The 25,295-nt window shown below is 40.6% G+C and overlaps 1 protein-coding gene across 1 annotated transcript in view; it reads left to right on the forward strand.

Annotated features, from left to right (window-relative positions):
• The window catches only part of negr1 (neuronal growth regulator 1), a 434,855-nt gene that overhangs the window by 251,271 nt on the left and 158,289 nt on the right, over nucleotides 1-25,295 (forward strand). Inside the window, exon 2 of the mRNA XM_073063112.1 lies at nucleotides 16,627-16,859. Coding sequence (XP_072919213.1) covers nucleotides 16,627-16,859 — 233 coding nt within the window. The remainder of the gene's footprint in view (nucleotides 1-16,626; nucleotides 16,860-25,295) is intronic.

Consider the following 25,295-nt stretch of genomic DNA (forward strand, 5'->3'; position numbering starts at 1 on the left):
TTTCAATAACCTTTTAGCATAGTTGTTTGCAGTGTTATTTTTTCTTCATGGTGTAGTTTTTGCCAGGACACTGACTCATCAGCAGTTGGGCCTTCCAGATACAGGTGTATTTTACCACAATCAATTGAAACACCTTGACTGCACACAGGTGATCTCCATTTAACTAATTATTTGACATCTAAACCCAGTTGACTGCACCAGTGACGATTTGGTGTGTCATATTAAAGGGGGGGGGGGGTGAATACATATGGAATCAATTATTTAGTGTTTTATATTTGCAGTTAATTTAGATCACTTTGTAGAGATCTGTTTACACTTTGACATGAAAGAGTCTTTTTCTGGTGATCCAAAGGGGTGGGAGGGGGGGTTGCATACATTTTATAGGCTCTGTATGTCACCACCATTTTCTTGTGGGCATTCACAGTAAATGCGCAGAAACACAATAGAAACATTGAAAAACTGCACACACAAGATGGACGAACAACCAATCTTTGTAAAAGGCAACACACAGTGCAAATGCAAAAATAAATAAACAAACAAGTAAACAAACTAACAAACAAACAAATAACATCAAGAACATGAGATGAAGGGTCCTTGAAAGTGAGTCCATAGGTTGTGAGAACAGTTCAGTGTTTCGCTGAGTGAAGTTATTCCCTGTGGTTCAAGAGCCTGATGGTTGAGAAAAGTGACAAAACCAACAAAGTAATCTGCTTTGGGAATATTGATAGAAGAATAGCTTTTAGTCAGGATTAGAATCATACTGCACAGAAACATACAACCCACTGAACCCATACCAATAATTTACTGCCTACTTACACTAATCCTATACTAATATTAGTTTATTCTGGTGAATTATTCCTCTTTTCCCAAAGACCTTTGAAGTTTTCTTGGTGTGGATGGATGCCACTAAGATTGTTGGCTGCTATAATTGATTGATTATCCCTCCCTATTTCTGTCCATTCTGCCATAAGAACCACTCCACTCAAAAGAGGTAGTTAGTTCCTCCATGCCTTTGAATTATTACCTTTTACTCTGCACAGTACTTGAATGTGCTTAGCCTTCTGTTCACGTGCTTGAAATTCTTTGGGTCTCTCCAATCATGTTTCAAGTAAAAGGACCAAAAGAACTATGATAAAAGTCACAAATGGCATCCTGATTGTGATTGAAAAAAGATAATCTACCCCTCCTTGTAGCCTGGAGTCCCACACTTAGTTTTTTAAGAACAGCTTCTACCCCTCTGCTATCAAATTTCTGACTGATCCATGTATTCATGAACACTACCTTTTTATTCCTCTATTTGCATTATTTATAATTTACTTTTGTAAATTATAGTAAATTTTATGTCTTGAACTGCACTGCTACTGCAAACGGCAAATGAGAATAAAACCGATTCAGATTTCATCCTGTCTTTTCCATGGTTAACTGAAGTCTACATACTGTTATTTAGCTGTTGTCTACCAGCGCCTTCTAATTGTAATCTCTCTGCTATCCCACATAATCTCAAAGCAAAACAATACTACATGCTTGTATGCTAATAACATCTGGTTTTACCTAGTATTCACCTGTCTTGTCTCCATTAGAACTTATCAAACAGCTGATATAAATAACGGAAAGGTTGAAGTCTTTGTCTAAGTTAACTCCATAATTTTCATTTCCTATTCAGCAGTTAGCTTACGTTCTTAAACTGCAACTGTTTATTCACTCCAGTTCTAAAACCAACCTTGGCTCAGCATTTCAGGGGTTGGAACCCTCATCTATGCTTTTGTTACATCAAGACTTGTCTATTTAAGTACATGTCTGATCAGCCTACCTCACTCTGCACTACCTTTTACTCAATAACACATACATTGCCCATTTCCCATTCTGCCCTTTCAACCATTGCCACTATGCTTACTGACTTTCAACTAAACAACACCTTAATCTTAAAATTATCATCTACATTCTCAAATTCCTCCCATTGTTTGTAATCTCCTTCAGCCTTACAATTCTAGATTTCTGTACATTTCTAAGTTTAATCATTCACAATTGTGTCTTTAGCTGTCAAATTCTAAACCCTGGAATTTCTTTCTAAAACTTTTCTGTCTTTCTAACCATGTTTCTTCCTTAAAAGCGTCTCAATATCTCTAATATTTGATCATCTACCCTGACATTTCCTTGCATGCTCAGCATCAATTTTTCTTTTTTAAATAATACACCTTTTAGTTTCTTTGAATTGTTTTTGCTATGTTAAAGGTGCTATATAAATTGAATTTGTTGTTGCAATTGAAACAGCCAGTGGTGATAAGTTTAGAGTTCATTCACTAATATATGTATGCCATTTTAAGTGGAAGAATTTTACTTGTAAGATATTGGATTGATTGGGACTTTGGTGAAAGGTTAATCCTAGCCTGAAAACAATACAATTTAGCTGACAACAAAATATACTTTTGCTGATTTGAGTTATTTTAGCTTTAAAATGAAAGAAAATAACTCTACAAAGCAAGGCACACTTCTTGTAAAACTGTGAAAGGAGAAAAGTCATCCTATTCAGCCTCTTTCACAATCTTGGTTGGTAGTTTAGTCGTCTTACACTATCTCAAGCTGAATTTAGGGATTCAATGTCCTACTTGAACTTGAGTTATGATTCCAATCATATATTCCCCCCACCATAAAGACAGTTTACATCTTCTTTCTCTCCTTCCTGGTCACTTTGCTTCAGAAGTTTACTCAGAAATGTTCTCTCATTTCCAGACCATATTAGTTTATTTCTGTCATTGATGATCTTCTAGTATACTGAAGCCTGTGTGTACTTAAGTTCCCTCATTACTTTTTTTGTTATACTGTATTCTATCCAGTCATACCTTGTTCCTTCTTCAGCAAGTGTGTCTGGTCTTCAGGCTTATAAAAACATTAAATACTCCTGCCTCTCATCTCTTTTAGGAACTTCTGCACACCAGCTTCTTTGATTGAATGCTCTATTTCCTCTCCTAACATATCCACCCAGCTTTGGTTTGGAATTCAGACTTGAGTGCCTCCATAAAGCATTTTGGAAAATTGTACCTTCATCTCTGTTGAAGGTACAATGTAAATGTAAGTTGTTATTGGTGATACACAAGGATATTTGTTAGTCTCGGTATGTAGGAGTGCATTGACGCATTTCAGAGAATCCCTGCTGTTTGGATGCTGACATTGAAATACTATTTCATGATGATGTGCTTTGTTCAACATAACTCAAGTCTTGAAGTTTATTGTTAGCAAAAGGCTATTTACATCTAAAAGTACAGAGATAGCGGTATAAATTTCTTTAACTTTTCTTTAAATCTATCTACCAGATTTCCATCAAAAGTGGCTATAAATTTATATGATGTCCCAGAGAAGATCAAAATGATTTAAATGAAAATATAACATAAACTGCTACTGACATGATAGAATGTTATTCAGATTGCAACCCATGCCTCCCATACTGTATAATGAAAATAAAATTGGTGCTGAGTTAGGAAATATCATAGTGGGACTGGTACAGAAACAGAACTCCCTCTTGACTTGTAAGTATGAATAGCAGATGTGGAAAAAAAAACTAGATAATGAGACCAACTTATCTTGATTTACTTATGAAGATCATTCACAAAATGTTCCTTAATAACATTTAACAACAAATATTCATCTTACTCTGTTGCACAGTAAAGTACATTATATTATCAGCTAATGAAGAATAATTGGGGCGTAAGAGGATCTAATATACCAACAATGAACAATGGATGACTTTAGTGGCATGTTCCAAATTAAATGCAAGAAGGGTATTCATATTGGCTGAAGTATGGGAAACTGTATCACTGTACCTAAACGTGATTAATATTACCAAGAAAATCAATAGTTTGATTCATCAAGAAAGCTGCAAAGCTCGTAACAGCAATATAACTGGAACAAAAAGCTGCATATGCCGGAAATCTGAAACAAAAACAAATTGCTGGAAATGTTCAGCATATCAAGCAGCAGCCATAAATTGCTGTTACATTAAAGGATACTATATTAGCACCTTCAAGTTCAAGTTTATTGTCATCACATGTATACCCAGGGTATAAATGCCATGAAAAATAGCTTTTTGCAGCAGCACAGTAGAGAACAATAACAATTAGCATAAATTACCATAAACTTATATTGATATAAATTATACATAACTTAAACACCACAATAAAAGAAATATAATGGCATTAGTGCACATTTTGGGACAGAAAAAATGAATGCAGTCCAAGGTAGTATTAAGGTTTTTTTATGTTGATTCAGGAACTTGATGGCTGTGGGAAAGAAGCTGTTGTTGAACCTATATGTATGAGTCTTGATTTACTTCTCATTTGATTCCCTCTTCTCATTGCTACCAAACGAAACAATGAGAAGAGGGCATGACCTGAGTGATAGATGTTACCTTCCTGAGATTTTGCCTCCTATCGATATCCTCAATGGTGGGGACATGTGTGCCCATTATGGAAGTAGCTGAGTCCACCACTCCCTGTGGCATCCTGATTTCCTGTGCATTGGACCTTCCATGTCAGCTTGTGAAGCAGCCAGTCAGAATGCACCTTTAAGCTAATCAGCTTATTGTATGAATAGTGGAGCCATGAAATTAGCATAATTCCAAATTACAAAATTTTGATTCATGAAGCATGCTGATAAAGGTTTATTTACATTGAAGAAACAGTGATGAAGTGTTTAAATATCAGGGAACACTGCAGGAAGAAGGAAACTGGGTGGCACTTTCTAAATTAACTGCTTTGCTACTGTTTAAGGACTAATTCCAGAAACACAACTACTTTGTTCCTTTGCACACACTTATTGTGTCCACTTATGGACTGAACTTTATTTCTTATTTAAGGCCTTTATTTTTGAAATTGAATAGGTCCAGGGTTTGGAGACAACAGTATGGGATAAAGGATGGCTACAAAAAAGAGATCTTGGATGTTCAGATCAGTATTTAGGTTGGTGGTTGGTAGTATATTAAAGTTTTTTTATGTTGATTCAAGTTGATAGGTTGTCAGTATGTTCGCCTTGGTCATTTGGGACTAGATTGGGAGTGATCAGGGAATGCAGTTAATGGTTGAGCCAGATAAGATGTTTAGTGATCAGCTGTGGCATGGTTAGAGTCTGCAGATTGGTTTGTGTAAGTGGGTGGTTTAGTTGCAGGAGGAAGTCCAAAGGAGAGACTGTTCAGTGTCTATATTAGAGGGCACCTACCCTACTAGATTTCTCAACACTGCCCTGAGACCAATTGAGAATCTATTCACAGCCAAGTTTCACAGATACTGTGGAAGCTCACATCTCTGAAGTGGCCTGAGCATGTAAGACTGAAAACTAAAGAAAGAAATGCAGTTGTGCGTTTGTTAAGTATCCTCTGTGTTAAAGCATCAGAAACACAGATGAAGCAGAGTTAAATTTGCAGATCCCTCAATCCCAATGGCAAAAGCATATATTTTCATTGAAGTTGGATTATGTAAACATTGTCAGACCTAAAATGAGCCTGTGTATACTTCAAGAAGAAATACGCACTGTGTTCCAAAAAAGAAAATGCAGGAATTTAACAAAACAATAATGTAAGTAAATCACACTATATCCCTTCCTTTATCAATTAAAAGGACAGTTTCAATTTTCATAGCCTTTGTTTCAGAATCAGAATTCGATTTATTATCAGTGACATACCATATGCTGTGAAATTTGTTGTTTTGTAACAGCCGTACAGTATAAGAAATAAATAACTAGCACAATGAAAATGAATAGTGAGGCAGTGTGCATCAGTTTCATGGACCATTCAGAAATCTGATGGCAGAAAGGAAGAAGGCATGACTGAAACATTTAGTGTGAGCTTCCAGGCTCCTGTACATCCTTTCTGGTGGTAGCTACGAAAAGAGGGCATGCCCTCGGTGGTGAGGGTCCTTAGTGATGGATCCCATCTTTGTGAGGCTTAGCCTCTTGAAGATGCCCTTGATGGTGAGGGTGGTTGTGCCTGTGGTAGAACTGGTTGAATTTGTAACACTCTGCAGCATCCTCCAGTCCTGCATGTTGAGCCTCCAGACCAGCGTGTGATACAACCAGTCAAATGCTCTCCATGATACATCAATTTGCACGGTCTCTGGTGTCAGACTGAACCTCTTCAAATTCCTAATAGAGTCAAAAGTGTGCCTTCTTCATGTGCCTTCCTCATTGCATTGGCCCAACAATTGACCCTCTGAATTGTTGACACCCTGGAACATGAAACTGTTCACTGTATCCTTTGAGGATTAGTATGTGTTCTCTTGGCTTCCCCTTTCTGAAGTCCACAATGGTCTTGCTGACGTTGACTGTGATGTTGTTGTGGTATCACTCAAGCAGCCCATATATCTCACACCTGTACAACTTTTTACTGCCACTAACAACAATAGTGTCATCAGATGATATTTAGCCATGAGTGTAGGGAGAGTAGAGCAGTAAGCTGAGCACATTTCTTTGAGATGTACTTGTGTTATTTTTATGGCATATTTTGGAATTGAGAGGCACTTCTACTCATGGATGTGACTGCATTCCCTCAGCTCAGACTGCTGTCTTTATTGAGTATTGAGATCATCAATTTTGGGCCTGCCATCTATGTTGTGTTATGAAGGACACTTTGTAAAATAATGTATTTTATGTGATTCTCTATGAAACAGGAGCTCCTCAATTATGCATGCCTTAGTGGTGGTCATTTCAAGTGATTGCATGTCATATGAAGTTGGTTCAAGTGTCTCCCCAGGCTGTAAGGATGGGAAACTAAATTTCATGTGTTTTGTTGTATTTGATTTTATGTTTTCTTTTCATTCTGCCATGCTCTCATGTGCATTGTTTAAGCAGTGTTGAAGATAGCTGCTGGTGTTCCTGTTGCTGGATGCAATGCTGTTCCTTGTTAAAAGTGATTGCCTCCATAAATTTCCTTCAACAGGAGCAACACAGATTACTTTCTTTAACATTTACAAAATTATTTCTGCTTCCCTTCACTATTGCTGTATGGTCAGTGAGGTGTAACTTTGGGGTCTGTGAGACCTAAGTAGTTTGCAAATTTTTCTAACGTCATCAGTGTTGAAAAGCACAAAGGTGGTAATCTCTCTGAATGAAGAACTGATAATTTCAATAGCAATGCAATATGTTTTAGTCAACAGCAATTACAAATAGGTGATTGCGATGTAGAACTGACAGCAAAATCAACACCAGCAATAACCTTTGGGCAATTTGGGCAAGTTTGTCATTATAATTGTTTGTTGCTGTAAACATTTGTTAATTTTGTGTTTAGCCAAACTATCTGTTCCCAATAACCATGTCTTCTCCCTGTTGTTTAGTTTTTACATTTTCCTTGACAGCCATTGTAAGCATAGTCCTTAGGATCTTCCAGTAGTAATTTTGGGATGAGAAGTTCTGAGGTTGACATTCAGACTTGCCATGGAAGCAGGACATCATGAAGCATAATTTTCCATAAAGTATTTTTTTAGTAACTGAATTGCTGTTACATGCAGAGATAGTACATTACTTTACTTTGTGCAGCTTTGATTTTTTTCAGTGATCACGGATTAGAGATCAAATGAGTGTGCCAGAATACAAATGTATTCTTGAGATCATAAGGTTTGTTGTTGCTCTTGGTGAGTTAATTTCAATGTTTACTGCATGAGTTCTGGTGCACTAGGTTTACAGAATAACAGACTGTCACAAAGTGGTTGAGTTCTTCATGTGGTTTACATTGTTTTCCTTCTGCAGAACATTCTGCTTATAAAGGTAACTGCTGTCACAATAAAAGTACTGCTCTGGGTTCTCTTTGTCTCATTTAATACTGACAATTTTACTCTGTTGATGGTTTCAAGTTCTAAGTCCTCCCCTGGTGTTTATTTTCTTCATTGATTCTATTCCCACAATATCTTGTGCTCTTTCAACATCAACTGCTATGTCCTCTGAAAGTGACATTGATCTTTCTGAATCAAACAACTCAGACAGATTTCCTTTAGAAGGGCTTTCTATTGAAAATGTTTTGATATATCCATCCATCAGTAATCTGCATTTTCAACTCTCACTCAAGGACAGCAAATTACTCATTTACAGGCAATAATTGATTACCTACTTATTGCCTTGGATGACAAAGCACAATTGCTTCACATACTACGTTTCCACCCAGCCTTTGGTTGATTGAAGCAAGGTGGGGTTTTTTTAAGATCCAGGCACAAAACACATAGTCTGCTGGGCAAACACATAGTCTTGCTCTTCTTACACATCAGAGACCTGGTTGTCCAGGCCTGTCAAGGCGCTATCTCCATAATATCGTTCAAATTCATTGTGAGCAAACCAAACACAGCTTCTTCTGCTAGGCTAACATCCTGATCACTGAGGCCCTGATTACTCAGTTAGCAATGTTGGACAGGCCATTTTGTTTGCATGATCAATGAAACAGAGCATTTATTCCGAGCTCTGATGTGAAATGAAATGACCAAGGTGGTAAAAAAAGATTCAAGACCATGCTCATTGCTTCCTTGAGAAAGTGTAACATTCCCAATGATTCCTGGGAACTTTGGCCACTTCAAAAATTAGTCATTTGCCCAGCCCATCAAATAATCTCCTTTCCCACAGGTGGAAGAGTCGTCAGTTCCCACATTAGCCTATTAGTCACTTCAGCAGCAACAAAGCCAGTGTATAAACAAGTCATCCTTGTTGCCAATTTTAATTGCAACTGCTTGATCTTTATATAAGTGAAAAGATATGCAGGTTCATTGCTAAGCAATGGCTGAGTTTTCTATAGCCACTTCCAAAATTATGGCTATACTCAGAACTATAAGGAAAAATACATGTCTTCTTAAGATGAAAATGCACTGATATAACATTAAAGATAATATAATAGCAATTTTACAGTTAACAATATGTCTGTCCATTAATGAAGTACCCTGCAGAAAAGATGAAAGCTTGCCATGGCTGTCCAGATTTTCACCATGTTGGATTTTATCTTGCTTCATTAAGGTGGGGACAAGGAGAACCACCCAAAGCTGGCAAGATCTTGAGTACATACAGCTGTTGGTTCTGATGAGATTATTGGACCAGACTGCTACTTTGATTCCAGCCTGTTCTCTTCCCAATTGTTAGGTGCTTGGCCAAATGAACCATAAAAAGGAAGAGGCCAGGAAGGTAGATACTCTTTAGTTCGTATGATCAGGACAATCACAGTAAGGTGAAAGTTTAGTGCACTCCCAATTTAAGCTAATCCAGACTCATATTGAAGCACTGAATATATTCCTACTCACCTCAATACTTATCAGCAAAAACTTCAGACTTAGATTAAGCTTCAAATTCATTATTTATTTATCACATGTACATCGAAACATACAGTGAAAAGCCTCGTTTGCATTAACAGGCATCATGACCTAAGGATGTGCTGGGTGCAGCTGGCAACCACTTAAACAGAGTTTAAATCAGGACTAAAGTAATATAAATATGATTACTTGAAGCACGATATTCAGTCACCTAATTATTTTTTTAAATGGTTCATTTGAATTGAAATCACAAACATTCCATCATTGCACCCAAGTTACATGGTAGGTCTACCCTGATGTAGGATTAAATATTTATTAAGTGCTAGAAGGCTGTAAGACTTGATTTTTGTCTCATTTTGATTTGGTTGTTCCAGGCTTGATTCACTGGTGAAATTGTACTTATGCTACCATCTTAACCTGCAGTCTGAATGTGTAAACTGTCTGGCAGGGAGCAAGAGCTATCATTTAGTGCATAGCTATGTAAAATTGAAATAGAACAATTCCCCTGAACTATACTGTTGATAATGCTAGGAAATTAAAATGAAAAGAATCGAATTTAGCAAATAAATGCTTATCAGTAAGCTTTTGAAAGAGAGAAACAAGCACTTAATTTTGCAGCAAATTTTTGATCTCAATACTTTTTATTTGGCTACTAGGTTTTAGAAATTAAATAAAAATAAAAAATATACATAGACAGAGAGTTTTAGCTGTTAACAAGAGCCTTAGAAACAGATCTGTGATTTTGGCAGCACAGCTCATATGTGTCTGTGATGTGCTTTTGGAAATGTACTTGGCCAATTATGTTTACAAGTTAAAAAACTAAAAATATTGTAGTGGAATATGCTCTTTTGCATTGTGCTTTTTATTTAACTGCAGGATGTTAATAATCTGACATTTTCACTGTTATCAATAGTGATAGGTATGATTTATGGTACTTGTAACTGTTCTATATATATTCCTTGGATCTCTTTGATGGACTGCAGTTCTCTAAAAAAAATCAGAAATAAATTGCATTCTGTAATTGAATATGTCAAAGTACGTGTATATATAATTCACAGTCTGTATTATGACCCATGACTCATGCATAAAATTGCTTTGACCTCCAGAATTTGTTTTAAAAAAGCATGAAATTTCCAGGCTTAATGTGTTTCATTCAGTCATCAAAAAACTATTTTACAAATGACAGAGTTCACTTCAAATGAGTTAATACTTTGACAAATGTTTCAGCAATTTTAATCTATGCAGCCATCAAATTTATTTATTGTTTTGGTGCATGTTTTTCATAATTTTTCACAAAGTAAAGAAAAAGATTTGAGATTGCTTTGTAGCTAAATCATAGAGAATATGAGTAATGCTCTTGATAACTGCTTTGCTATCTTCACTATGATCATTTCTTCCATTGCCTGAATTATGATTTCCACAGTTATTGGCTGGATTTTGCACCATTGGTGAAATAAAGGAAAGCAGCCTTAAAATATCTAAGCATTACCATGATTTGTTCCTTTCCTGACAGTAATGTCAAATCTCCAGCATTCAGCAAGAATTAAGCAGCATCAAAAAAGCGGCAGTCAAAAGCTCTAATTTTTAATTAGTTTTTTAAACATTTTACATGGAATAAAATAAAGATTTAAACATATACTCACAAGTAATCTAACTTGATCAGACTTTTGAAATAATTAACCTGAGTGAGTTAGACTGTATATATAAAATTAAGTTTCCATTTAGATAATGTTTGGTGATAATTATTGCTTAACACACCAATTAATAACTTGGTTGTATCTCTATCTTTAACATTTGGTTCACTCTGTAATATATTCAGTGAGAACAGTGGTTGGAATGTTGAAATTCTCTTCATTTCAGTGATCTCCTCATGAAAGCCTTCAGTGATAACTACAGCAGTGACTAGTGTTAAGGAGCTGGATGTCAGTGACAACAGTTTCCACACGTTTTGTGCTTTATCAAGGATTTGTAAAGTACAAAAGGCGAGACTAATTTGTGCTGCAGAGACGGTGATTACTGACAGTTTTGTCATCAATACTTCTAAAAAAAAGCAAACGTGCGCTATGTGCTGAAGAGCAATTTTTGAACTTTGCACCTAAGAAAAGAGAATCTTTCTTTGTTTAGTGACATTTATCAGTGAGGTGATGTGGTAGCATAGTGCTTTACAGTACCGGCGACACAGATTCAATTCCCACCACTGCCTGTAAGGGTTTTTTTTATCTCCCCGTGACCACATGGGTTTCCTCTGGGTGCTCCAGTTTCCTCCAGCCTAAAGACGTACTGGTTGGTAGATTAATTGGTCATTGTAAATTGTCCGGTGATTCGGCTAGGATTAAATTGGGTGCTTGCTGAGTGGCACAGCTCGAAGTGTCAGAGGGCCTATTCCGTGCTGTATCTCTAAATAAATCAATACATTTATCAGAATGTTAAGCATGAACGTGATTTACTGAACATTGCAGTTAATGGCTGAAACAGTATGCATCTGGCTTTCTAAAAGCAATTCTGGCATGTGAGTGTGTCCACGAGAGATTAAAAAAAAAGTTTAGTAGGTTATCCTTTTAGCAACAAAGCAAGTCAGATAATTTTCTAAGCACACACAAGAAGGGAATGGCAATTGTGTACCTATTTACACATCTATACAACAAAAACTATAGGCAAAAAAGTTCTGACAAAGTTAGTAGGAATGTATTTGATGATATTTGACTTTGCCTATCTTTGTCTGTGTAAGTAGATGGAAAATTATGGCAGCACATCTTCACAGTAGTCCCAGAAGTAACTTGGTTCTTTGGGTGATTTCATGCCACAAATAATATATTTATACTTCCATCAATCACCATTTTCACAACATTCCCAATATGACCAGTTTTAAACTGTTTCAAAACTGAAAATTCAGTTGATTTTGCATGGAATCAGAAAGTTGGGTTGATTTCAAGCTCCAAGCTAGTGTGAACATCCAAGCACTGAAAAATTAGGGCTGAACAGTATTTAATCCTAACACGGTAATGCAGTCTTCAAGCGCACTGGTGTGCTCTGTAAAAACAGACATCTAAAATTTCAAGAAGTTTCTGGAGTTGAAATGAGACATTGACTGATCTTGTGGAGATATAAGAGGAATGTACTATCAGTACCAATACATTTTGTGAGTGTTGCTTTCCTAAATGATGCTAAACATAGTTCCTATCTGACATATCAAACCCCAATGATAGACAGTGTACTTCTTTCAGTCTTCCTTCCATTATGGTGCTGGACAATATCACAACTAAACATCTAGGTGTGAAGATTTCTGTCCACATGTTACCCCAAAGTCCTCTTGGGTTAATAGCCAGGAATAATAGTCCCACACCCCTGGTCCAAAGCAATGACATTAGCACACATCTGAAGACTAACCTACTCAATGGTTCCACCAGACTGAGGCAGACACTAATTGTCATTTCAATTGGATCCCCTTTCTGTAAAAATGTTTTAAACATCTGTGGGGACCAAGGGAGTTAATTCAAGGGCTGGGGGAATGAGAACTGGCATTAGTTGACCCAAATGGGGATTCATTTTGTTGGTGGGTTGGGTTGGGGTGGGGTAGAGTGACTGTGATCTGTGCTTAGTTTGGGTTAGGAATGGGTAGGTCATCTGGACAGATTAACAACTGGAATCAACCAGGTGAGAGAGGGAGGGGAATGCTGAGGGACAGAAAATATTGGTGACTCGGGTCTTGGAGTCAGAGAGTTCAAGCTAATCAGTTCCCTATGTCTGTGAGTCTGAGTCTGAGAAGAGTCTGGACCAACAAGTGGTTTTGGTTGGGAATGAGAAGGGAGGAAGTTTTGGTACATTAAATGTGTCATCATTTGTACTAATTCTGGCAGGTTCCTGTTAGACTTTAGTAAAAGCCTACTGAAGGATAAGGCAAATTAGCATTTTGTTTAGTGCTGTTGAAGAGCTAAATGTTGGAAGTCTTAGACTGAGATTTCCATTCCTGGTTTAGGTGAACACAATATTGCCATAACTGAATTCAGAGTGATAAATTGAACTGATATTCCTACTAGCATTGCTCCTTCAACCAATATAACTAAACATAATTATCAGAGTATTCATTCATTCATTCGTTTACTGTTGGTGGAACCTGGTGAAATTGAAATTTATGAAAATAAATTGGTTATGTAGTATTTTTGTATATACTTTGGTAAAATATGTGTTTGGAAGATCTTCTCTATTTTTTAATGAGAATGCAGATATACAAGAAATCATGTAAGGTCTGATTCACTATCCCATTGTCCCCTACAGGAAAGAACATTTACAGGGTGCACTGCATGGAAAATTGTGCATTTATTTGTCTGTTTTTTTATTTGTGAAATTAGGAGTCTAGATCCCAGAACAAAAGGCAATCCATAAATTCCATTTATTCCAGACTTATCCATTATGCTCCTTATCCAACTAATCCACCCTTTGAGAAAAAATTTTACACCTAAGAACTAAATTGAGCAAAGCTCCTGGCCTATATTTTCTAGATTATGCATTCTTGAATGCACTGCCTTCCAAAGTAAGAATTTTCCATAGTTGCAGGAGATCATGGATTCTAATTCTAATTCTATCCTGATTCTACATGGCATTTTATCTCTATTGCAGTTACTCTTAAAACTCACAGTCACAATTCTATCCAGATACTGTATGAGGAACATCTAGCAGCTCCTGGGCTGTATTCCTTGGAATTCAGGAGAATGAGCAGAGGATCACATAGAAGCATTCTGAATGTTAAAAGACCTGAACCGATTATATATGGAAAAGTTATGACTCCACAGTAGGGGAGTCTAGGACAAGAGGGCATGACTTCAGGATTGAAGGACGTCCATTTAGAACACAAATGCAGAAAAATTACTTTAGTCAGAGGGTGGTAAACCTGTGGAATTTGTTGCCACGAGCAGCTGTGGAGGCCAAGTCATTGGATGTATTTAAGGCAGAGATGAATAGGTTCTTGATTAGCCAGGGCATCAAAGGGTATGGGAAGAAGCCAGGGGAGTGGGGATGACTGGAAGAATTGGATGAGCCCATGATTGAATGGCAGAGCAGACTCAATGGGCTGAATGGCCTACTTCTGCTCCTATATCTATGGTCTTATTAACTCTTTTTTTTTAATCGAAGTAATTAAGCAGCGGAATATTAATTGCTGTCTCATTAGCTGCTTCCCTGCTTTAATGATGTGGAAATAAAAATAGAATATACTGTACTACATTGTAATAGTTCTAAGGATACATTAAAATAAAGTTAAAGACATTTGGATGCAAAATTGTAAATGGTATGCTGAAGGTCCAAGTAAATCATGAGAATTTGCTCATTTCATCCCATTTCTCTGGGGAAAAATATGGCAAATTGTGTTGGCTGAGCATGTGATGCTTGCCTTGCACAATTGTTGTTTTTTCTCTCTCAAAATATAGTATCACATAGATACAGAATTGTCTTTGTAGCACCAGCCCCAAAATTTAATTTATTCCTTGCCAATTCTAAATCAAAATCAGACAAATGGGATAAATGAATGCAGTATACACTCACTGAAGGACTTCTATGGAAAATTGAGTTTTAATAGTTTCAAGTGAATTTTCCGAACTCCTGTGCATCCAAGGTGTACTCAGTACACCACTAACTGGTAGTGGATAGTCTTTGACACTACCTTTAAGTACAGCAGATTCTAGTTAATTGGGACTCATCGGGCCCAGTATGTTTCGACCCAATTAAATGGCTGCCCTAGTTAGCCAAAGTTTCATGGAAATAGTTGAAAAGGTATAAAAATACAAACTACTGTTTAACTAAATAACAAATTATATATTTAAATGAAATTTTAAAATTAAATATATTTAAATGAAATACAGAACAAATTAGAACATTACCAATACCCTAGTGTACTATAAAACTGATTGATTCAGCCAGTGTACAATGTTGTGTTCTTCTGATTGACTGTAAATGAACAATATCATCACAGACACCTCGTGCAGATATTGGAGTAACACACACAAAATGCTGGAGGAACTCAGCAGGCCAGGCAGCATCCATGGAAAAGAGTAAACAGGCAACACTTCAGGCCGAGACCCTTCATGGTGATGAAGGGTCATGATGAAATGTCAATGTAAACTGTTTACTCTTTTCATGGATGCAGCCTAGCCTGCTGGGTTCCTCCAGCATTTTCCATGTGTTACTTGGACTTCTAAACTCTGCAGATTTTCTTATGTTTATGCAAAAAATTGGAGTGCTTTCATACAATGCTTTAGACAATTGCATCTTTATTTTCATTATAACATTCAAGATGATTATCGATACCTTCAAGTTCTTCATGGTTCTTAACATATTGAAGTAGTGGACTCACTTCAATTTGACTCATGGTCATTTCTGGCATCTCCAAGCCCAATTATTGGGGACCCAAGGTCAACCCAACCACGAACTGTCCCAGCTGCTACCATCTGGGAAATGGTACCATAGCATAAAAGCCAGGACCAGCAGGCTCCAGAGCAGCTTCTTCCACCAGGCCATCAGACTGATTAATTCATGCTGATACAATTGTATTTCTATGCTATATTGACTGTCCTGTTGTACATACTATTTACTACTACTATTTATTACAAATTACTATAAATTGCACTTTGCATACTTAGATGGAGACGTAACGTAAAGATTTTTACTCCTCGTATGTAAAGGATGTAAGAAATAAAGTCAATTCAATTCAATTCAAAACAGTTCTGAATTGTCTAACTGCTTATTTCTCACCAACTATCAATGTCAAAAATCACTGCTTTTTGAAGTAAACACACACAACTGTCACTATTTTTTTTAAAAATCACTCTGTGTATGGTAACACACACAAAATGCTGGTGGAACACAGCAGACCAGGCAGCATCTATAAGGAGAAGCACTGTTGACATTTCGGGCCGAGACCCTTCGTCAGGACTATGTATGGTGTAGTGCCTAAAGCAATGTCAGTGCACATGACTGATGCCAGTTAGAAACTGCATGGTAACAGTCACCTGCCCCAATTAAGTGGATAGTGTACCAAATAAATGAAAGGTATCCTGCCTATTTTCTTGATTAGATTTTGTTCTTTAAGAGTTGTTCCAAATAAATGGTTGCCCCAATTAACTGATGGCCTGATTAACTGGAATCCACTGTATTGCATAAAGGTTAAATGTGCTGTTCTGTTGAAAGAGATGAAATATCATTCCATATCTTACCAGACATTTTCTGGGATGAAGGGCTGAAGAAGTATTGTTGCACAACTGAAGTGTGACACTTCATGTTAATAATCATGAGATCTGTTAAAAAGGAAAACAAAATTCTCTATTTGAATTTATTGAAAATTAAATACATTGATTTCTTTTGTTATTTATAGATGCTATCTTGAAGACGGTGCTTCAAAGGGCGCATGGTTGAACCGGTCCAGTATCATCTTTGCGGGGAACGACAAATGGTCTGTGGACCCACGTGTGTCAATCGTATCAGGCATTAAACAAGAATATAGCCTTCAGATTCAGAAGGTTGAAGTCACTGATGATGGCCCATATACCTGTTCAGTCCAGACACAATACAATCCCAAGACATTACAAATGCATTTGATAGTGCAAGGTAAGCCTTGTGAAAACATAGTGAGGGATGCAATAAAGCATTGATCCATCAGATATCAAAGAAAGAGCATGGACTTTACTAAGCCCTGTTATAGTTCAGTAACTTATTATATTGATTGTGTGTTAATGTCCTTTTTTAACTCAATTTTCTTCTCTTCTAATGCTGATGTCCCATGATTAAAAAAAACACTTCCCTCTGGTACTGGTGCAAGAGCCCAATGTCTTCCTTCTTTGATATAAACACTTTAAAATACTAAGCGTTATTTGATCCTCACTCAGATCATCAGCAGTGTTCAGAGGATCAGAAGCTCAAGGACATTGTTCCCTCCGGTGAAGGGCTGAGAAAGTACTGCTGCACAACTGAAATGGGAGATTCTTCATGTTAGAGCTGGTCCCTCACTGTGGCCAGCTCTAACACTCAGATTGCTACTCCTAAGATTAACCAAATAAGCATGGTCTAATCTGAAATGAATACTGGGATAGATAAAATTCATTCTGAGCAGTTCATTCGTAGCTGAGATTCACTTTAAAATAGCAAATAAAATTCTGTCAGATTATCTCTGAAGTTACAAATTTTAAAGGTGGTATAAAATATCTTTAATTTATGTAATATATTAATATATTCTTGAGTCATCCCAAATGGCTGTAAAACTAATAATTACTCTGTGACATATTAGAGTAATATGTTTGGTCACTGCCCAGGAAGGTATGGTAGAATTATGGTATATTGGAGTTTAAGCTCACAAAAGTGTAGATGTGCAAGTGTCTGAATCTGATACTTGATATCATTGTTACTTTGAATCCGCCATGCAGTAGTTTTAATTTTAGCTATAACTTCTTTTGCATAGCAGTGACTATTCATATACAGTGTGAACCAAACATTGGTTTGCTTTAATGCAAGGAAACATTTCATTAGAATAGGTTTTAGTTATTGATTCTGTTATTTTTGTATTTCAAATGCAATTAATACAATCATGCATATTATCCACTATACTTAATTTCCAGAAAGCAAAGGTAAATATCTTGCATGATAATATGGAAAATGCAGGGCCATGAGATCTAATTTTTGCAACAGATATATGTCCATGGTTTTATCACTTAAAAGCTACACAGGCTTTAAAAAGAGACATTGCCTAGAAAAAGAACCATTTGTACATTTTTTCATATATTTTAGATCAAAAGTGTTTTGCATCTGATTTGAACTAAGTCTGCCCATTCCATGTTGAGATTGCTTCCTTTTGGAAATTAGCACTTCGTTTCATTTTCCAGACACAGAATAATTTCCCTATTATACTTTGTAAATGTGATAAAACATTCAAATTCTAGGGGCTGTTTTAATTATTCCATGACAAAAATTCCATCCTATTATTACAACGTGTGACCTTTAAAAATAACTCAAATGGAATTCAAGTCACTCCCATGTTGCATTCATAGAAAAATGTCGATGTCACAGTTTTCCATTAGACAAAATTGCATATTCCAAGCATGTGCTGGGAAGTATAAATTCCAGAAAAGTGAATTTTATTCCATAAGTGAACTGTGAATCCTGAAAAGGTGAATTTCTGCATCTAAAGTGGCTGTAAGGTGAGGCTCGACTGCACATTACAGAAAAGGAAATGCATGTGAATTAATTAAATAGCAAAAAAAAACACAGATGTTGAAAATCTGAAATATATACAGAAATTCTGGGAACTCACATTAAATGAAGTAAATGCCTTTGTTTCTCACTCCACAGTTGCGGCCTGGACTGCCAAGTATTTCCATCGTTAACTATTTAGATGTGCGAATAAAACTGAGACCTGAGAGCATTGTTTTCCTCTTTTAAAAATACATCCCTTGTAATTTTTAATAAATCCCTGCTGTAAATTGCAGACCCACCAGTGAATGCCATGGCAGCTGCCTATCTACAGAATGGCTGCCATCTGTGAAATACATCCACTGGGCTTCAGGCTCTTGAGGGGGGAGCAAACCACACAAATAATTCTTTAAAGCCAGGACGTCCAACTTGCAATATTTTTGTGTGACTTCAGATTTGGCATTAAAGCTGTAAGAAGTGCCTAATTATCAAATAAAAACTGCCTGAATTTGAATTTCTAGGTTAAAAAAAATAAGGAATTTATTTGAATATCTTGAAGCACAGGTTTGGTCACATCTGAAGTATTGAGTTACAATGTGTTAAGAATGATGTAAAGGCTGTTAAAAGAGGGTGCAGAAAGATTTCCCAGAATAGTTCTCTTTAAAGCAGATGAATTTGAATGGTGACTTCATGTAGTTGATCAGTCAATGTACTGATTAAAATAATCCATTTTCAATCACTGAAAGGCCAATCACCGATGCCACTGATTTAATGTGGCTGGAATAAGAACCAGAGAAACCAGGAATAAAAATTATTTTATTTATACTGCCTACACAACAGTGAAGTAGATGCAATTGAAATTTGCCAAGTATTTGAAGGAAACAGGATTGCAGTGTATGGGTTATCTAGGGAGGGGTAGCACCTCTGATGGGGGGGGGGTCCTGCCATGCCCTTTTTCAGGGCAGCTCATCCACCTTTGGTCCCCACCTGGCGCTCAGCTCTCACCTGTGGCTCCAAGTAGTGTAACACGCGCAGCGGCTACACCCCAGTAAACCGTCTCAGCAGACGGGCCAAACCAGGTAAGGGTAGCTGACAGGTGTTCGACCCCCAGTGAGGTAGAGGATCTGTCTATCCCAGCGTGTGAATTCTAGCTATGGCAGATTGAGCGGAGGAGACCGATTAATGGTCCAGTGGTCAAGAAGGCAGGCCAGCAGGTGTTGGTGGAGCGCTAAGAGCACAACAAGGCATTTAGACGTCCTGGTCATCCACTGCAAGAGGCGGTGATCTCTTTACCCTCATCTGGCAGCAGGCAAAGGCAAACCACTGCTGTAACCTGCCACGTACAGGATTTCCCAATATGTCAGAGCAGCGTGGAGGGAAATCGTCCGCCAACTGGAAATTCCAGGTGCGACGTAACGATGATGAAGATTGCAGTAGTACTAGGATGGAACCAGGGATTAGGACTAATTGTTACACTTATAAGAAATTTGTAGATGCTCGAGAGTCCAACTGCCCTCCTGAAGTAAAATGATTCTGAGATGCTTTAAGGCAATTACAGTTCATAAAAAATAGGAAAGAAAATAATCAATATCAAAGATAGACTTCAGGACTCCAAGTTTGATTTTAAAAGCATAGAGATTTTAGGAGAAAAGGAACACTGATTGAAAAAAAGTTGTTCAACTTTTCAAAGGTTATCAGTTGGACTGTGGCGACTCACTTTCTGCGCAGGCGAACCGGCTCACAAATAGCCAGCGCGTGGGAGGAGACTTTGGTAATGCACCTCTGATGTCATTTCCACCCGGAGAGGGCGGGCGCTAGGAATTAAATGCCAGCGCCGCGAAGTTTGAATAAAGTAGTCTCCAAACGACTTACCGACTGCGTGTCATTATTTCAGCGCTGTGTGTAGCACATCGCTACATTGGTGACTCCAACGGTCCAAACGGGATTTGGACCAAAGATGACCGACTCTTCATCTGTTCACGCAGTTTCGCTAAAACTGCCGACTTTCTGGAAGCTGCGACCACGCGTGTGGTTTAGCCAGGCAGAGGCCTGTGGTGAACTACATATACCTGTCTGGACACGCCCTCCCTGCTGACTGCTCCTGTGGCTCCTCCCACAGACCCCCGTATAAAGACGATTGGAGGCACTGCTCCTCCCTCGGTCTCCAGGATGTCGTATGGTGATCTCTTGCTGCTGATTGCTCTCTTCCAGCGAATAAAAGCCTATATCTCGCCTCACGTCTCCGAGAGTTATTGATGGTGCATCAAAAGCCCAGTTCCAGATTCGGCAGATATCCTCTGATTCCACGCGTTACTACCACGTGGTGAGCACCCTTGACCAGGAGACGGCTGCCCAAGTTGCGGATTTCATACAGTCGCCCCCGGAAGAAGGCAAATATGAAGCATTCAAAGCGCTGCTCATTGGGACCTTTGGCCTCTCACGGCGTGAGCGAGGTGCCCACCTGCTTCACCTGGATGGATTGGGAGACAGGCTGCCGTCAGCATTGATGAACGAGATGCCGTCCCTGGCTGACGGACACAAGCCCTGCCTCATGTTCGAGCAAGCGTTCCTACAGCGACTGCCTGAGGACATACATCTGCTGCTGGCCGACGCAGATTTCAGTGACCCCCGGATGGTGGCGGCCCGGGCAGACGTGCTGTGGAAAGCCAAGAGGGAGAGCGTGGCGTCCGTCAGTCAGATTACCAGGCTACGCGCCCAACAGCAGACCAGACCAGGCCAGGCAGGGGGGCGCACACAACACAGAGGCAGGAGTGAGGAGGCCAGTGAACAGTGGTGTTTCTACCACCAGCGGTGGGGCACAAAAGCCCGCCGTTGTCTCCCGCCCTGCATGGGCCAGGTCCAGGGCCAGCTGCCGCTAATGACTATGGCAGCTGGCCACCAGGACAGCCTTTTGTACGTCTGGGACAAACAGTTGGTCGACACTGCTTCTTGGTCGACACCGGAGCAGAGATCAGCGTCTTGCCCCCGACAGGGTACAACACCTGCAACAGGAAGCCAGGACCCACCCTGAGGGCCGCAAACGGCAGCACGATACGGACCTACGGCACCCGCACAGTGCAGCTGCAGTTTGGCGCCAGCCGGTTCACGTGGGACTTCACACTGGCCGCCGTGGCCCAACCACTCCTGGGGGCGGACTTCTTGCGAGCTCACAGCCTGCTGGTCGACTTGCAAGGGAAAAGACTGATACATGCTGAGACTTTCCAGACGTTCTCCCTGGGTGAAGCCAAGTTGCTGGCCCCACACCTGGACTCCATCACGCTGTCGGACAACAAATTCACCAGAATCCTGGCGGACTTTCCATCGATTCTGGCACCACAGTTCACGGCAGCCATGCCCAGACACGGGGTACAGCACCATATTCCGACCTAGGGACCACCCCTCCACGCCCACGCACGAAGGCTCCCCCTGGAAAAGCTCCGCCTGGCAAAGGAGGAGTTCAAGAGGATGGAGGAATTGGGGATTGTACGGAGGTCCAACAGCCCATGGGCCACCCCCCTGCACATGGTGCCCAAAGCAGCCGGGGTTTGGAGACCATGCGGCGATTACCGCAGACTGAATGAGGCTACCACTCCAGACCGTTACCCCGTGCCGCACATACAAGACTTTGCTGCAAACCTGCATGGGGCAAGAATCTTCTCCAAAGTGGACCTCGTCCGGGGATACCATCAAATCCCGGTGCACCCTGAAGACATCCCCAAAACAGCACTCATCACCCCGTTCAACCTGTTCGAGTTCCTCCGAATGCTGTTTGGCCTGAAGAATGCCGCATAGATGTTCCAGCGGCTAATGGACGTGGTGGGACGCGACCTGGACTTTGCGTTCATCTATTTGGACGACATCCTTATAGCCAGCAGTTGTCGTCAGGAGCATCTGTCCCACCTCCGCCAGCTCTTCTCCCGCCTGAGTGATTTCGGCCTCACGATCAACCCGGCCAAATGCCAGTTCGGTCTCGATACCATCGACTTCCTGGGCCACAGGATTACCAAAGACGGGGCAACCCCTCTGCCCGCCAAGGTAGACGCAATCCGCCACTTTGCCCGGCCCAACACGGTCAAAGGCCTGCAGGAGTTCGTTGGTATGGTGAACTTCTACCACCGTTTCCTCCCCTCAGCAGCCCGTATCATGCGCCCTTTGTACACCCTGATGTCGGGTAAAGGCAAGGACATTACGTGGGACGAGGAGGCTGTGACCACTTTCGTTAAAGCCAAGGAAGTCTTGGCAGATGCCGCGGTGCTGGTGCACTCCAGAACGGACGTTCCGACCGCCCTCACGGTGGACGCATCCAACACAGCAGTCGGTGGAGTGCTGGAGCAGCTCATTGAGGGGCGCTGGAAACCCCTGGCGTTCTTCAGCAAGCACCTACGACCACCCGAACTCAAGTACAGTGCTTTCGAATGGGAGCTGTTGGCACTGTATCTGGCAATCCGGCATTTCAGGTACTTCTTAGAAGGCAGGCCATTCACCGCTTTCACGAACCACAAACCATTGACCTTCGCGTTCACGAAGGTGTCCAATCCCTGGTCGGCTCGCCAGCAGCGACATCTGTCCTACATCTCCGAGTACACGACGGACATCCAGCATGTCTCGGGAAAGGACAACATCGTGGCGGACACACTCTCCAGACCAGCTGTCCAGGCCCTGTCCCTGGGGGTGGACTATGCAGCACTAGCGGAGGCGCAGCAGGCAGACGATGAGATGCCCAGCTACAGGACCACAGTCTCGGGTTTGCAGCTGCAGGACTTTCTCGTAGGCCCAGGTGATAGGACCCTCCTGTGCGACGTGGCTACTGGCCAACCTCGCCCCATCGTCCCGGCAGCCTGGAGGCAGCGAGTTTTCGACTACATATACGGTTTGGCGCACCCATCTATTAGGACAACCGTCCGGCTGGTCTGTAGCAAGTTTGCATGGCACAGACTTCGCAAGCAGGTCAGAATGGGCCAGAACGTGCGCGCAGTGCCAAACAGCCAAGGTGCAGCGGCACACTAAAGCCCCGCCGCAGCAGTTGAAACCCACCCACTGGAGGTTCGACCACATTCATGTGGATATCGTGGGCCCCCTACCAGTGTCCCGAGGTGCGCGGTACCTCCTAACTATGGTAGACCGGTTCACGAGGTGGCCAGAGGCAGTCCCGCTCACCGACACATCTGCTGATTCCTGCGCCCGAGCACTGATCGCAACCTGGGTAGCACGCTTCGGGGTACCGGCCCACATTACCTCCGACAGAGGCGTCCAGTTCACCTCCAGCCTGTGGTCAGCTGTGGCCAGCCTGTTGGGAACGCAGCTACACCACACTACTGCCTACCACCCACAGTCGAACGGACTGGTGGAACGCTTCTACCGTCACTTGAAGTCGGCTCTCATGGCCTGCCTGAGAGGACCTAACTGGGTGGACAAGCTTCCCTGGGTCCTGCTTGGAATTCATACAGTGCCCAAAGAGGATCTGCACACCTCGTCGGCCGAGTTGGTGTACAGCGCGCCCCTGGCCGTCCTGGGAGAGTTCATATCAGCCCCAAGGGGGCAAGAGAAAGAACCCGCAGCAGTCCTGGACAGGCTACGCGAAAGGCTCGGCAACCTGGCCCCCATACCAACTTCACAGCATGAACTGACCCCGACCCATGTACCCAAAGACCTGCAGAACTGTAAGTTTGTGTTTGTATGAAGGGGCAGACACCGGGCACCGCTACAGCAGCCGTACGAGGGTCCGTTCAAGGTGATCAACAACAACGGGTCCTCGTACGTTCTGGACATTGGGGGAAAGAGGAGGTTTTCACGGAGGACCGACTCAAACCAGCCCATGTGGACTTGGCGCAGCTGGTCGAGGTTCAGGCACCGCGGCGCAGAGGCAGATCTCCCAAACAGAGGCTGATCCAGACTGTGGACATTGGTTCTGGGGGGGAGGGTTATGTGGCGACCCACTTTCTGCGCAAGCGAACCGGCTCACAAATAGCCAGCGCACGGGGGGAGACTTTGGTAATGCACCTCTGACATCATTTCCACCTGGAGAGGGCGGGCGCTAGGGATTAAATGCCAGTGCCGTGAAGTTTGAATAAACTAGTCTCGAAACGACTTACCAACTGCGTGTCGTTATTTCAGCGCTGTGTGTAGCACATCGCTACAGGAGCAGAGATTTTGCAATGAATCTGAGTTATAATGCACTGAGGAGGAATGATAGTTAGCCAGCTATCATTAGCACTGAATTTAAGACAAGAAATCAACCACCTGTTGCTTATATAATCACAGAAGAGCCAAAATTGTTCTTGGAGAAGATGCTCACATGGGTACATTAGAAGACTTGATTTTCCTTCTGTGTCTTCCTGTGGTGTTGGTTTGATGTTGATTTCATCCTGGAGTTTCTTTTAAAGAATGCAATCAAATGCATCTGTTGTTCTCGCTTCCTTTTCCCTGTCAGAAATCCACTCTGATCTGAATTCAGTCAGAACCACTTAAGCATGGATTATTCATTGTTATTACAGTTTTTTTTGCACCTCTGTGCTCTTCTGTTTCAAGGTTTTGCTGTGTTAGATGGCAAGCTGCAGTATTCATTTGTATAGAACACAATTACCTTTCTTCTTTATTGGTTATATCAGATATAAATAGTAAATTATGTATTAATTCCCAGACTAACTTTAGTTGGAGGTTTGGAAATGTGCGAAGCCCACATATATGAACATGTTATTCTCATATTGGATGGCAGTAACTTCCACTGGGATACTGTAGCTATTTCTGAACAAAACAAGAAACAAATCACAATATGCTTACGTAGAATGTAGTTTGTAATTTTGGAATAGATTTGAAATGTGTAGACCACCTTTGATGCAGAGAAAATATATTCAGCCACTT

Source organism: Hemitrygon akajei, chromosome 12 (assembly GCF_048418815.1).
Source record: "Hemitrygon akajei chromosome 12, sHemAka1.3, whole genome shotgun sequence".
Classification (NCBI taxonomy): domain Eukaryota; kingdom Metazoa; phylum Chordata; class Chondrichthyes; order Myliobatiformes; family Dasyatidae; genus Hemitrygon; species Hemitrygon akajei.